At 42.6% G+C, this 15471-nt stretch overlaps 2 protein-coding genes across 3 annotated transcripts; one reads left to right on the plus strand and one right to left on the minus strand.

Moving 5' to 3' along the window:
- Window positions 1-270: 270 nt before the first annotated feature.
- Window positions 271-7409, minus strand: zbtb2b (zinc finger and BTB domain containing 2b). The gene is made up of 3 exons (XM_037448724.2): window positions 7200-7409; window positions 3711-3891; window positions 271-3013 (listed from the first exon to the last, which is right to left on the minus strand). The coding sequence occupies exons 2-3, from the start codon at window positions 3881-3883 to the stop codon at window positions 1594-1596; spliced, it is 1593 nt and encodes a 530-aa protein (XP_037304621.2). The 5' UTR covers window positions 3884-3891; window positions 7200-7409; the 3' UTR covers window positions 271-1593.
- Window positions 7410-7519: 110 nt separating this feature from the next.
- On the plus strand, window positions 7520-14473 carry armt1 (acidic residue methyltransferase 1). 2 transcript variants are annotated; one of them, XM_037448726.2, is made up of 6 exons: window positions 7520-7535; window positions 8833-8965; window positions 11499-11604; window positions 11709-11947; window positions 12351-12516; window positions 12883-14473. In XM_037448726.2, exons 3-6 carry the CDS (start codon window positions 11530-11532, stop codon window positions 13669-13671), a joined length of 1269 nt encoding a protein of 422 aa, XP_037304623.2. In that variant the 5' UTR covers window positions 7520-7535; window positions 8833-8965; window positions 11499-11529; the 3' UTR covers window positions 13672-14473. The 2 variants fall into 2 exon arrangements, with proteins under 2 accessions (XP_037304623.2, XP_037304622.2); XM_037448725.2 differs by lacking the exons at window positions 7520-7535; window positions 8833-8965 and adding an exon at window positions 10850-11106.
- The last annotated feature ends 998 nt before the right edge of the window (window positions 14474-15471 follow it).

Below are 15471 nucleotides of genomic sequence, written 5' to 3' on the forward strand. Positions count from 1 at the left end.
AAAGCTAGCTGTCCCTGTGTCACACCGCCATCGCTGCCTGAGATCAAATGACCTCCACACTGACAGGTGGAGCATTATTATGTCAGCAGTTTCTATGCGCTTTCCACAATATTTTCTATAAAAGGACCTACTGGTGCAACTACTACTTCCTTTTCTGATTGGTTCAAGAACAAACATTATTGTCAGAAGGTCTCAACAATACAGAGAAATGATTGCCTTTACAGAAAATGAATAAGAAGGTTAGCATGAGTACAAATTTGGAAAGGGAAAGAGACTTAAAATCTAGACTTTATTCTCACCTTTTTCTTTAAGAAATGATCATGTTCATTTCTTGTACATACAATTGTACAAAACCAAATGTAATCCTAGTTTTAAAGCTATTTGTCTACCAATATACATAAACCTTTGCAATATAAAGTAATCTTTGAAAATATATTGTTGCATTTAAAACTAGAAAAGCATGTCAAACAAAGATTACGGGCTTTTAAAAGTAGATTGAAGCAAATGATATAAAGACACAATGTACAACATTGTACAGGACAGCCTTCAATCAATTGTGTGTCCGAGGAAACACGTTGCTTCTTTCACCAACAAACAAGTTGTACAACTTAAGTAAAAATGAAAAAAGTTAATTGAATCAAAGGGCTCAACTTTAAATTCAAGAAACACTGGCTTGTTGTGACCAATTTATTTAGTGGCCCAACTCAGTTATAAAGAGCAACTATGCTTTAATCGGGTGTAAGGAGACATGAACCATAACCACACTTAGCACAGTCAACAAATCAACAACTAACTAAAAGGTCTGAGAAGGATGCAAATAATGGTCGTTACTTTACATTTCAAGTTATTCTTTCTGATGAGCATGAACAACAACAAAACATGAACGGAAGACATTTGTAATTTCCTGCATATCGGTCACATAGTGGAACACAGATTGTCTCAGGTCTGAATATGTTGTGTGCTTTTAGATGGAATCATACCCTATACCTGGTCTGCAGAATGAGCCCCTCATTCGCGACCATGAAGAAACAAGACTCCTGTGCAGCGCTTTCTCCTCCTTAAATCTATCACAGCACTCATCTCACAACATGTGTGACCTCCGGAACTGTCTCGGCTTCCTCTTCCTCTTATACTCCAAGTATGCGTGTGCAGCCCTACCACAACTTTAGCTGTTGAGTGAAAGAAAGAAAAAAAAAAACGACGTGGTGCAGACAGACATGTGTGCGTCTAATACCAACGTACACCCCCATAAAATGATAAGATGAAACAAATCAATAGTTACTTCATGTCCCTTATTGGTAACTCTGCCTTAAGTCAAATTTTTAAAAGTTACTTGCTTTCATAATCATGTTGGATTTAACTCCAGTGAGCTATTGGGGATTTACTTCACTGTTTGTCAAGCTCGAGACCATAAATGTCCAAAGTACTGTAACCCCAATCCTCATTAAACTAATGGGAAAAGAAAAACAGTTTTAGTAGATCGAGGAGCTCAAACACCCATACCCTGACTAACTTAACCTTTAGCTTACCTATTAACCATAATTTAGAAAGAAAACATACATGTTAAAAAAGACAGATAAGACAGTTTTGGCACTACTCTACAAGGATCTCCTCAGTCTTTAATGGTTCCAGCGGGGTGCCGGAGTTGGACAGATCGGAGCCGTCATCTTTGGAGAACTCTTCGCGCTGGAGCAGCATCCCGGCGCCCGCGTTTCCCTGCAGCCCCACCAACCCCCCTTGAGTGAAGCACAAATGTTTGATCACCTCGTTGGGACTGGAGAAGGTGGTCGCACAAATGTTGCATTTGTAAGGCTTCGACGAGCCCAAGAACATCGCCTCCATCTGGCTGCTGTCGTCCCCCGCGGCGCACAGCTCCATGCTCTGACGGTCCACCATGGTGTAGGTGTCGGCGCCCTGGTTCAGGCACACGTGGCGGGCGGCCTGGTTGGCCCGGCAGAAGCTCTTGCCGCAAGCGCTGCACTTGAACGGCTTTCCAGTGTGGATGTACATGTGCTCGCGCCAGTGGCTCTTCTGAATGAACTTGCGCCCGCAGGTGGAGCACTCGTACTTCCTCCGCTTCACCTCGCGGTCGAGGTCGGCGCTCTCCAGGTTGTCGATGTCCGCAATGTCCGACGGAGGCGGCGTGTCCGCCTGGGAATTCAGTCCTCCCACCCCCCAGCTGGAGGTGGTCACCTCGGCGCGCGGAGAGTCCGAGTTGGTTCCCGAAACCGGCGTCTGCTCGCTGTCACTGATTATCTCTACGGCTGTGGCGGCGGCCAAGGCCCCTAACGCTGCCTTGCTTCCCTTCAGGACCCCCTCTAACTCTAGCATGCTTTGTTCTACGCTCAGGACGGGTGAGAGCGCGCTGCTGGGCTCAGCGGGCGCCTGCTGTAGAGAATGGGTGTGTTGGAGGAGATGCTCCCTCAGGAGGCTCCTCTGGGTGAAACGACTCCTGCACAGATGACAGGAGTAGTGCTTCCGAAAGGAGGAGTTCCTCTTCATGATGCTGGGCTTCACGTGGAGGATGGCAGTGGCCGAGGAAGCATCCCCACTCAGTAAGTCCATCGCCCCCTCCTCAGCTGCGGGCTTGGTGCCGCTGGTCGAGGCCTCCACGTCCGGGGGCGACGAAGCTACCTTGGGCACTAAGGAGTTGTCGTAGGAAGCTGTTGCAGCCGGCGTGGATAGATACTTCCCCTCGGAGCTCAGCTGCTCCATGTCGAAAGGAGAAGAGAGCTGCCGTTGAGAGGTCAATCTAGCCGACAGCCCTACCTGTTGGTCAGAGATCTGGATGCCGTAGAGGGAGGTGGAAAGGTTGATGCTGTGCTGCTCGGTGTGGGAATACACAGACTGGCTGGCCTCCTGCAAGAGTGGATAGGCGTGCAGGAATCTGACCCCCTGCTCCAGGCGTGCAGGGTCTATCAACTGGGGGGCGAGCTTGCCTGTGTACATCAGGTTGAGGAGGTAGCTGAAGATATCCGGCTGTATGTCAGCAGCCTTCAGCCGCACGCAATCACTGAAAGGCAACGAAATTACAGCTAAGTGGTGACCAATGATGTCTGTAATGACAATATTAGATAACACTAAATGATATGATAACACAGATGTCCCTTATGAACACCCTCATTCCTTTACTATATGAGGAAAAGTCTGCTTAAAGCTAGGATTGGTAGTCTTCTTCAAAATATATTTTGTTATAATTTACATTCCAATAAATCAAATAATGGAGAAAAGGGGACTATAATATGCCCGTCCTATCAATCCAGGCCTATGGCCTTTTTCACTTTGATCATTTAAAATAATGTAGCGTACATGCTAGTTTTCTTAAGATAACAACTCATAGCATTAGGTTATTAGTCAGAGGCTGTTGAAATCTTGCGTGGGAATAATTTGGTCTGTATGTCCTTCAGTTATCATTAACATTATCAGTGTAGCTAAGATACCTTGTTTTAATCTCAATGTCCTTACAGGCCCTCCAATTTGTCACTTCAATCCGTGCCATTGATCAAACAGCATTAGTCGCGGGTCATCACACTAAAAAGATTTAGATACAGTCCAGGGCTCAACTACGGAGACGAGAAGCGAGTCTGCGTTTCACACGGCATCTGTACGTTTTGGCAGCACAAGTGGCTGTTGAGTAAATTCTCTGAAGGGACAACAGGAAGGTATCGGAGCTTGGATCTGACCGACCTATTAATACATTCTTCCTGTACCTGTCCTGGTGAATGAAGAGCATCCGGAAGTAGTTTGAGAAGGCAGCGAGGACAGCTTTGTGGGCTTTGAAGAAGACATCTCCTATAGCCACAGTGCAGTCGCACAGGAAGCCAAACTCCCTCTGAGCGTTGAGCTGCTGCAGCAGGATAAGACCATGGTTGGCCAACTCCATTCTTCAACCTGCACAAAAGATACACACAAGCAGCAATGAGTTTCCTGTCTGGAAGGAGAACAGAGTTTATTGTGACCACAAAGTGACAAGCTGATGGGGGTGATCTAACGACCTTGTAAAAGCTAGCTTAACACAACAGTGAAGAGTCATTTTGTAACGATGGAGGTAATTTATCGAGCACTAATGTCACAGAACATTACTCCATCAAATGGTACAACTCAAAACCATCATGGTCTAATCTGTTTCATTTTATTGTACAAGTGGGTATTTGGACATAATAATTCTGGAGTAAAAATCACAACCAGAGTGGCCAGAGAGAGGGTTCTCTATACCAGTGGTTCTCAACTGGTCTGGCTCCGGGACCCACCATCACCCCTTAATGACAAGCCGCGACCCAAATCGAGGAACATTCTCAACATCTCAAATTTATTCAAAATCAAGTTCATAAGCTAAATTTTATATTCAGGATGTTTAATTATCCTAAAAACCCAATGTCTCCCCCATATGGAGAATGGTTTGACCGAACCTGGCACACGCTGCTGAAAATATGGACAGACGAGCAGGCAAAGAAAAAGACACTCCACTGCATTAAAAAAGTTTCTTCAAAATAAAATCACAGGATGATTTTTTTTTTTTATTCTAATTTTTTTCGCAGGGACCCACCAGTTGAGAACCACTGCTCTATACCATCCTCACAGGAACCCTTTGGTCAATCTTTGATGCGTGTCTGGTTAGCACTAAATTTGCAAGCTAATTACTGTGCAAACGGGTAAATCTGTAAAACTATCTACTTGTTCTTATGTACTATGTTCATCCTGCTTTAATAAAGATTCACTTTGCCATCAGGTTTTGCAGAAGTTGAGCTTCCCAACCCGCACACTACGCTCTGCATCTGCCAAGCTGCTTGTTCCTCCGAAATGGTTGAACGAGCTCTCTGATGACATCAGGACCACAGAGAGCCTTCATATCTCCCGCCGCAATCTAAAGACACACCACTTCAGACTGTACCTCGACTAAAAAGACTAACAAATTGTAGCACTTAAATTGCAGGTTGTAAATCGGCTTATTTAATGAAATTGCACTTTCTTATATTTTTTAGTTTGTATCCTTATGGTGGAAATGCACTTATTGTAAGTCGCTTTGGAATAAAAGCGCCAGCTAAATGACATATATTGTAATGTAATGGAGGTTTCTGCCCCCCAAATACCAGGGTGAGAGAGAGACAAAACAGGTATATAAAATAGTTTGTTCATCACTGCTTTGAAGACATGACATGGGTCAGATGGAGCGCAAGACGTCCAATTGAAACCTCAAGGGACATTTTCGACCTACGTGCGTTCCGCTGACCAATAGGACAGGTTTTGTTGACCTTAAAAGGTCAGTGGAAGACTAAAAGGGCTCCAGGCCATCACATGATGAGGGTTTGGGGTGTTGACACACATTCCTAAAGCAGAACTGGTTCTACCCCCGTTCCAGTGGAGAATGAAAACTGCCTGTGGGCAGGGCGAATCTTCTTTCTCCAGACTGTTCTCCACGCCACACAGCCTAAGGCGTGAAGCTACATGGACACACAACGGGGGATACCTCATCCGACAATCTACCAATAAAAACATGAATGAACGCCTCTATCTGCTGCTGCTGCTGACAAAAACGCTGATTAAGCCCACTGCACATATGTATTTCATCAGAGAGGTCAGAGTGCAAAGGCATTGACACTGCAGCGCTCCAGGAAAAGGCTAGGTTCCTGTATCTTGTGGGAGGGGAATACAGCAACAGCAATCCCTCAAGATGCAAGGTTAGGGAACCCAACCAATTAATGCAGGTTATTACAATAGTCATGCATTAAATCTGTTTTACACAGCCAAATGCTCCCTGGTTGCAGCTTCCAAAATGAGAAATTGTCTGCTTTTTCAAATATATATATGACAGAAACCTAACCATGCGTTTAACTAGCTTTTGAACTGTTGGTGAAATACATGGGTCGCACTCGTTCCTTAGAATTTATAGGAATCATTCCCTATATTCATAGATAATAATCCAGGGAAACAATTGCTGCATGAAACATTCGTTTAGTTGTAATGCTATTTATGCCATTGAGTATAGACTAATTATTACACATACCCTTCAAAACAATTCAGATGCATCAAGGCATGTAACAGTATCATAAAGTGAAAACCAATACCCCCTAAAACAGTTATGTGAATATTTGAACCCTTTATGGTTATAGGCTTCATTACAGGGAGGCTAGTTTTGCACAAAAATACAGATTTAAAAAAAAAAACGAGTTCACTCATCTTGTCAGTAAAGTATAATTAACCTGCAACAGTTCGCCCACTCTGCCGCAATCCAATACTTCTAATATACCAGACATATTTTAATTCATGGTTGCACCTACCTTTTTACTCTGCTCTGACTTCTTAATTCACAACGGTATTGCAGCTCCAATACTTAGCTTATTCTTATTAGAATTACACTATACAGATCATTAAAAAAAATTGTATTTGCACCTCTCTTTATCTCTTCCTGGCTTTGTTTTGATTGTTCCCAGTGGTTTAAAATGGCATACCACTGTTTATTCATGTCTGTAACCTCCAGTGTGGTTTGCCTCCATCATGTGTGTTGGTTGGTCGCTCCACGAGCCTCTCGAGATGTCTTAAACGTGCTATTATCAATATCTGACTGATTAGCACCACTGTTGATCAACTGCACAGCTATTAACGTTAATCGTGTGAATTCAAAATATATTATATATATATATATAATTCGCACTTAGCTGCCGTAGCCACCATGTGTTAATCAACACCGACTTGTTTGCAACAATAACGCACCGCCCCCGATGTGACGTAGCCACGTGGAATAGTTACTTCCGTAGATTAATGTACTGTTATTCTGGATACAACCCGTTAATACGGCTCGCGATAAAAGGATGCGGGGTGATACAAAAGAGCCGTTGGGAGAGTTAAAAAATAAACAGATAAAGTACATGAAACGGGGGGCTTTAGCCTGAAAAACGGTTCCTGCCTCGGCCTCGGGTCTCTGCTTTTGCTAGCAAGAGCAAAGCGGACATGCACGCACGCGAGAGAGCGCGCGCGTGCACGCACAACGCACGCACGCACAACACACACACACACACACACACACACAAGCGCGGGGAAAAGAGCGAGAGGCGCTAGGGGGATGGGGCTGGTCACCACAACGCGTTTCTTTTAACTTCCCCCCGTGACTATTACAGTTAGTCAAAGCGTACACAAGTAACCGAAAAACGAATCACTACCCGCGTGCGAATGAGTGAGTGTGTGTGTAAAAACCGCCTTACCTGCGACTCCGGTGAAATGCGTGGAGTTTGCCGTGTCGCCGTTGTTTGTTTGTTACCGGGGGACTCGTCCGTCCTCTCTCTGGGCTCGCAGCGGCTCGTACTGTTGCTAGCTAACGCTGCGTTCGTTGGCGGCGGCGGAGAGGGTCGTCCGTCGTTGTTTTCCGGTTAGGGGGTTTTACGTTACAATCACATGACTGTGGGTGAAAAAAAAAACAGCCAAGAAACGGCCGTTGTAAAAATCCGTTGAGCAAGGGGGCGGTTGAGTTAACGTTAATTTCAACGCACTGTGTAACCGCCGCTAGATCAACCACCGCTAGCCATTTTTTTTGACAGCCGGTGAGTTTGAACATTAACAGCCATCAGCGTCGCTGACTCACTGTACGGTTATAATAATCTTCCTGTTTTCTGCCGTTAACGACACGTTACACATTAAACCGAAGCGTGGCTTTTGAGGGTGGCATAACACTCCTTGCACACGGTAGTGTTAGTTACATTTGAATCTTTTAAAAATAAAGCCGACATCAAATTTTAATCAAGGTTTGATTACAATTTAAGCGTATATGTTTATTATATTCATTTGGACATTATTAAAGGTCTCTTCCACGCTTAATAAATGAGTAACAGACAGTCATGATTCCGGATCACTTAAAAAAAAGTATCATTACTAAAACTACAGAAATAGCACATTAAAAAGTCAATTATTCTTCGCGTTTAAAAAACTTTAATCAAAGTACATTTGCCTGGGAACTCATTTATTTTCTCTGGCGTATGTTTGATTCATCTATTGGAGGTTTTGATCTTAAAAGTAGTAGAGGCTAACAAAAACACACATTTTTTGATTTACCAATTTTGAATATATAACGTAAGTGTAATATAATTAGGCAGAGGCACTTAACGTTAGTCTACCCCTGATAATTGTTAAAACTTCATTTTTTGGTAAATTCTTATTCCTAAAAAGGCCTCATGACTTATTCGAACATAGTATTTTAATAAAAAACAAAGTAATTTGAAAACTACAATAAGCCATACTTACTTTATATATAAACAAAATAAATGTAAAAAATAAAGCTTGGGCTTTATATATATAGTGATTTTAAGGAATACTCCTCAAGCTTTATTTTGAGGAGTATTTTTTTATTTCCCAGGAAACAGGGACAGGGCTTTTGTAGGCGTATTCATTATTGCAGGGTATAATTCTGACAAAAAGTATTAACTGTGTGACCCAAGCTATTGAATACAGGTTCAACAAATGTTACTAGATAATATTGGTCATTGGAAAACACTTGTTTGTATAATTTGCATGCATAAATTGTGATGTTGCACTCATTTTGGAACACATTGTGTGTTAAAGAGTATAGAGAAATGAACAAAATTATGGCAAAAATTTACAATACGATTCCAGTATTCAAACTCTGCTCTTATGAGCTACACAGCAGCATCGAACACACCTGTGCACAATAACCTGTGTTTCCCTAGAAAATCATAACCAAACAATGTCACAACTGTGTATGTTGTACAGAGTCATCGACTACTGTAAATTGAGTCATTGACCTAGTAGAATTTTAGTTTTTTGTGCAGCCAACACCCTGATGGGGTCTTATGTAACACCTGTTATTTTGTCATCCCAACCAAGGCTGGCCTTCCTGTGAATTGGTCAACTCAACTATCGATGGAAAAACATTTTCATAGCAGAAAGAAGTACCAAAAGAAGGAAGTGAAGGGGTTGGAAATAGATTTCAACTATACCACACATTGCCTGCACATGAGTATGAAAACCTACGTACAAATGCACTTTGGAGTCACATCAATATTTTGTCAGCAGACGTTGCCCCATTGTGTAAACACAAATTTTAGACCTGTCGCTATAGATTTGTTTTTCAGCCTTAGGACAGGGAGTCCACAGAAGGACCAGATTAAGCAAGTTGTAGCTCTGTAAACGCTTACTCGGATGTCAGAGAATAGACAGAGAGTTTATTCGTTACAGTGAAGCGGGAGAGGAGAAAATGATGAAGCAGCCCTTGAGGACCTTAAAGTCTCTTGCCTGCCAACAAACAATACATCTACAGCTGATCCTGAAACTAATGAGCTAATAGATATGGAGGCCTGTTAGGGTATGTAATGTTTCACAAGCAAAAGATTGATTGAGGTAACTTGTTGAGTAATAGTAGATAGTAATGACTACAGAACAAAAGCATTTATGTTTACTTTGCTCTAAGGCTCACAGCAGGGGATTTAAAGAACACACAGCCACATGGCTAATTGTTTTTCATCATTAAGATATATATACATTTTCATTGATAGTTTTTTATTTTGTATACATATAATGCTCCGCCATTAGCAGAAGTCTGTGTAATGCACATATGGCTTCCTCATGCCCCACTAATCCTTCTGCTCCTTTTGCTCAGAGAAGCACATTGAAAGGACACAGAGACTTGCCTTTCACATGACTGCCCTTGCGCTGATTAAAACTAAATTGATTTTCTTGCATAATGCATTTAGCATAAATACAACAGAGACTACTTGAAATTGCTTAAAACGTATAAAACGTAATTGTGAGTATAGCGACATTTACTCTGATTTAGCCGTTCATAACGTCAGGGCACAATTTAAACGGGACATTTATTTGCTCAAGCCTACTGTTGCATTAGACGACTGCGTGGTGAGCTGAAACACCTGTTTAAACAGCGCCTTTAACGTTAAACCCCCCCTTCCCACACACACACACACACACACACACACACACACCTCCCTCCTCTCCACCCCCCATGGCCTGTTTTGAAACCGGAGTGGTGAGTCACTCCTTTCTCGGTTTAGAAAAACAGATCCGGCCGGGCTGGGGCCGGCGGGGGGATGGGAGGCCGGCGGTGGATGAACACCGGAGGTGGACGCAGCTGGACTCCCACTCCCAAGGACCCCACATCCTGACAACGGCCCGTCCTGTTCCCATAGTGACCGGGGCTGATCAGAAAGTGGGGAAGAAAAAAAGAACACCGCCAGAATGAATTGATATGCGTGTTTTTTTTCCAGCCTAGTTGTCGTGGGGGCTAAAAATCAATTGGTCATGTTCTTCCAAAAGAAAACCAAGAGTTAGGAGACCTTCCGGTTTGCGACTCTAAAATAAATCTTTTATTCCGATGCGTTGCACACTACTCTACTAGTTAATATATTCAATATAATAGAAGAATATTAGCTCAGTATTTAATCAGGGACCCCAGCAGGGACTCGCTGGAGCAGTGCTGGTCTACCCCCTCCCTCTTTTCCCGCCAAAAGCCTCGGGCGTTGGGGGGTGGGAGTGTCGAATTCTGTCTTTTTCTGATAGAGCGAATCAATATCGCCATGACAACCGTTGCTCTGGACGACTAGAGATGCTCGGGGTGCTGCCGCAACAACAGAGTGGCATGCGCATTGCGGCAGCGCGCGTACCCCTCTGTGATCCCTGACCCACCCCAAACCATTTAACGCTGAAGACTGATGTGTGCTATTAAAATAAAGTTATCCTAATTAAACAAGCCGTGATGTATGATCTTTAAAATGCAATGGCAGGCTCAAAATGCGTAAAGGGGTTACACAACTTGCCAGCTTTACAGTTTAGGCATTAACCGCTAGATGGCAGCAGCTTCTCCTTAATAAAGCCTATGTCTACAATGAACAAGGAGATACGTTTCAACATGTAAAAAACACTTGTTACCAGACACAGAGAACGTCAGGTTTAATACAATCTGCTTTGCAAATTAGCATCCGAAGTCACGCGTCGCGTTTGATGTTTAAGCGGACCCCAAAACGTTGTTCTTGTCCTGCAAAGTGTGTCAATAAAGTTTGTATTTGAACCGCCTCGAACTGCTAAAATGATGGCGGCTGACCGGACGGTGCACGGAGTTCCCCCTTCACTGTCTGCCAAAGTGGTTGGGTATGTTGACGGTTGACCTGACAACTTTTTCCCCCATGTTTCATAATGCGGCTAACTTAACGTTACACGGTCCTAGCTTAGCGACGAGGACTGTCATGTTCAAACCAGCATCATTAGGGTATTGCTAACACGAATTCACAAAGTTGGTATTTACGTTACGTGCAAGCGTACCATGTTGACTCGATCCAATATCAATCTTTTTCGACGGTTTAATTTATGCCACTAAGTATAATTTTGCTGTAGGAAGGTCTACGAAGTTCAATGCTAACCTCATATTTACGTCTAGCTAGGTGCATTAGCTTGCTAGCTTGGTGCGTACACCTGCTCAACGTTAGAAGGATCGCATGAGGAAGTGTCAGTGGGCCGTCAATGGCTGTATGGTTTCTCTGCAGGTCATTCGCCTATTTGACGGTGAGGGACAGAATGCCGACCATCCTCACTAGAGTTATCGATACAATACATCGCAACAAAAACAAGTTTTTTGAAGAATATGGAGAGGTGAGAATTTTCTATCCATGAGACGAATTCGAGCTGTTGCCATCAACTAATTACTTGTTATCTAAACCAAAATCTGGTCCCTTTTTCTGTTTTATTCTATACAGGAAGGGATCCAAGCAGAGAAGCAAACTATTTCTCTGTTGTCTAAGATGAGAAATGAGCTTCTGACCGATAAGCCACTTCTAGCACTAACAGACAGCCTGCAAGACACCGAGTCCTGGAATCAGTACCTGCAGAGACAGCAGAAGCTGCAAGGAGACCAGGATGTCAGCTGGTTCAAGTCTCCTTGGCTCTACGTGGAGTGCTACATGTACCGCAGAGTACAGGAGGCCCTGTGGCTCAAGTGAGACCTATTTGCATTTTATAATGGTATCTTTTGCTGCCCCCCATTAACTGTTTTTGCATTACATTAGCATCTGTTTGTTTTTGTCCACACAGTTTTTGTCTACACAATTTCTTTTAGCCAAATTTGAATACAATAAATATGGTCATTTAAGCTATCAAATTGTTCTTTCACTCTTGGTTGTCGATACTCTCATTCTTAATATGAGTCTTAAAGGATATTCATTACTGGTACAATTTACAACAAAATAGTAAAAGAGTTGTACTTGTTTAGCGCTTTCCTAGTCTTTCGACCAGTCGAGGTGCATTTCCGCTTTGTCATTTGTTCACAAATGGCATGGGCTACGATCTGTTCTACTCCTTTGATCAACGATTGCATTTCTGTTTTTTTTTTTCTTTTTCAGTCCTCCCATCAGTGACTATGATGTCTTTAATGAGGGAAAGACTCAGAGCTTTTTTGAGTCCCAGCAGGCTATGATGACCTTATGTACATACATGGAGGGCGTCAACAAGAATATGGAGGGACTCTCAAAGAATCAGCTGCTTGAGCATTTCAACAAGCTGCTCCAGGTATGTATCTTTTATACCAGCCTATTGCATGACAATGAAATTGGGTGAAGGTGAAAGCTGCGGTATTGAAAATTAAATGTATGATTATGATATGTATGTGAATGGGTTTCTTTTGGGATAGATACTTATTTCTCTATTCTTGAGTTCCCCCTTTTGCGAGGGATTTCAACATATTTAAGGGTAATTTTCTGTTTTTACTTCCTCTCCGTTTGGTGTCATTTTTATTTTGTCATTCTAACACACAATGTGATGAATGTATAAAGTCATACAAAATAATGTGTCAGTTTTCTAATTATTCTTTTTCATGATCATAAATTGACACAATTGGTTTGTGTTTTTACTTTTTTTTATTTGGACTTTCCCAAGGTTTCTCTATGGGGGAACAAGTGTGATCTGTCTATCTCTGCTGGCCAAGACAACTCACAGAAGACCAGTCCAATTGATTCCCTGGACAGCCTGCAACCCTTCATCTTGGTGAATGACTCTAACCGGGTATGGTCAGCTCTTATTTCTCCTCAGAGGCCGGGACAATCTAAGAAATCCACTTCAGTCAGAGTCGACATTGTTCTGGACAATTCTGGCTTTGAGTTATTCACTGACTTGGTCTTAGCAGATTTCCTCGTATCCTCCCACCTCGCCCATGAGGTCCATTTTCACGGCAAATCCCTCCCGTGGTTTGTCTCTGATGTCACAGCTAACGATTTTCAGTGGACCATCCGGCAGACCACGGCGGCCAACCACAAGTGGATGTCGAAGAGTGGCGTCCAGTGGAAGAACCACCTGAAGGAAGGAGCGTGGTCCTATCACGATCATCCTTTCTGGACTCAGCCGCATGAGTTTTGTGACATGGAAGCCGATGCGCCTGACCTGTATGCGACCCTGCAGGGGGCAGACCTGGTGCTGTTTAAGGGGGACCTCAACTACAGAAAGCTGACTGGGGACCGGGAGTGGGACCACGCGGTGGGCTTCCATGCTGCACTGAGAGGTTTTGGGCCTGCACCACTGTGTAGCCTCAGGACTCTCAAGGCCAACGTTCAGGTTGGTCTGCAGCCGGGCCAAGGCGAGAAGCTCGCCTCCCAAGATCCCGAGTGGATGACCAGCGGCAAATACGCTGTCATTCAGTTCGACAACGCAAAGTCAGAGCACAAAGACTGAGACGGGACGGTGTGGATTCATCGGAACAGTTAGAGGTACCAGCAGAAGGAGTTACCTTTTAAGCCAAAAGACCAAGTCTTTGCTCCTCATTGTCCGTTAGCTCTGCATCACGTTGGAAAGAATCATTTACTGTAACAGACAGGTTTATTTTCACAACATATTTGTGCCATGTCATACTTCCAATGTTAGCTAACACTTTAGATCTTCATTTTTCCCAATGATTTGAGCACAAATGTTTACGGTCACAAATTGATCCTCCAAGGTAACAAATTAAAGTTGTTTGTCATGGCAAATAATGTATGTTGGTCATTTTGATGCGAGTAGCTTATGTCTTGTGCACAATATCTTATGACAATATGTTTACATGTTGTGTAGATGAAATTAATTTTAGTATGAATTGGGCTTTAAAAATCTGCAGCTGAGGCACTCAATGGGTAATGTAATACACAGCTTCTTATTACTCTGCTCAGGTGGTTTTATTGTTGCATTTGGTGGTATTAATATGCACATATTAAAACATGAAGACAGCAATTTGAATCCAACTAAAGCTATCATGGTTTGATAACCATTTTGGTTCATTTGGAAGACGCTAGACTGTTATTGGGGAAGTGGAACAATAACAGTTACAATGTGTGCTTGTTTTGTTTAACATGGCAAACCAGACCTTCACTGATGACAGTGAATGTGCATTTAAAGTGTCCTCATCAGTACCTCAGAGGTGGTGTTAACTGGATGATGTCTAATGGGTGGAATTATGATTTCCATTAATGGGTTTGATTTAATAAAGAACTGCACAACTGTTTCCCCCTCCCCCCCCACTGTCTTACTTTATAAACATTATAGATAGTAGATTAGAGACAAGTAAGCAACTCGTGTTATCTGGTACATAAAACCGCATGGTTTATTCATCTCGGTCAACAATGTTCAAGCGCAGCAACAGAATCTTTAGCCAAACACTGAATACATTCACTTAAAAATGTGAGCAAATGCATCTGTACAGGGACAGTAATTTATTAGGAAGCTTAAATGTTCCCTAGTTGTTTAACATTGTTCGTTGATATCTTCTAGCAGTTGTTGACCTTTTATTTACTCTGGGTCAGTGTGGACCCAGAAGAACATCTGGAAATGCTGCAACATGTGAATTACAAATCCAGAATGAGCTGGTAAAACTGAATGTAATCATAAAGGCTGCTGACATGCTTTGTAAATGTGGTCTGTCGTGAAAATGACATGAATCATACCGGGACGCATCTGAAGCCATTTAGGGGATTTGGCCGTTTCTTTATAACCCTTAATTTCCCTGCTTTCTCATTCAACAGAGTCTTCATTTTATTCCAGGGGAAATGCAAAAGAAAAAAAAAAACGGATAATGTATCATCATCTGGGCTGCTTGTTTTCCACTTGACCTGACATGTCCTGAAAATTGGGCTGTTTACTCAAGAAAGATGTTGCAGAGAAGGGAAAATGAAGTCCCTGGGACACATGTTGAGGTTGTCCTCGATGGGGGACGTTGTTGCTGCTGATCATCTTTTATGAATTTTTGACTCTACCAGCCAGAAATAAGTATATAAGATATTCATTTTTTTTTATTATCACTTGTACTGCTGGAGCCAAAATCTAGGATTGATCTTTTGATATATTTTGACATTGAACTCCCTTTACAAATAGTTTGATTTAACACTTGAATGTTGGAAAGTAGTTTATTAATTTTTGAAGTATTTAAGCTCCTAATAATCGTAATCTTAATGATTAAAAAAAGCACTAAAAGAGCTTAAATGGTCCTGGTCCCAAAACATATGT

This window comes from Pungitius pungitius, chromosome 20 (assembly GCF_949316345.1).
Source record: "Pungitius pungitius chromosome 20, fPunPun2.1, whole genome shotgun sequence".
Classification (NCBI taxonomy): Eukaryota; Metazoa; Chordata; class Actinopteri; order Perciformes; family Gasterosteidae; genus Pungitius; species Pungitius pungitius.

Bases quoted from the DNA above. Each gene is read 5' to 3' on its own strand.
- zbtb2b (XM_037448724.2), bottom strand. From the start codon at position 3,883: ATGGAGTTGGCCAACCATGGTCTTATCCTGCTGCAGCAGCTCAACGCT. The intron at 3,014-3,710 runs GTACAGGAAGAA...GTTGCCTTTCAG, and splicing joins CTCTTCATTCACCAGGACAG to TGATTGCGTGCGGCTGAAGG.
- armt1 (XM_037448725.2), top strand. From the start codon at position 11,045: ATGATGGCGGCTGACCGGACGGTGCACGGAGTTCCCCCTTCACTGTCT. The intron at 11,107-11,498 runs GTATGTTGACGG...GTTTCTCTGCAG, and splicing joins CTGTCTGCCAAAGTGGTTGG to GTCATTCGCCTATTTGACGG. The intron at 12,517-12,882 runs GTATGTATCTTT...GACTTTCCCAAG, and splicing joins ATTTCAACAAGCTGCTCCAG to GTTTCTCTATGGGGGAACAA.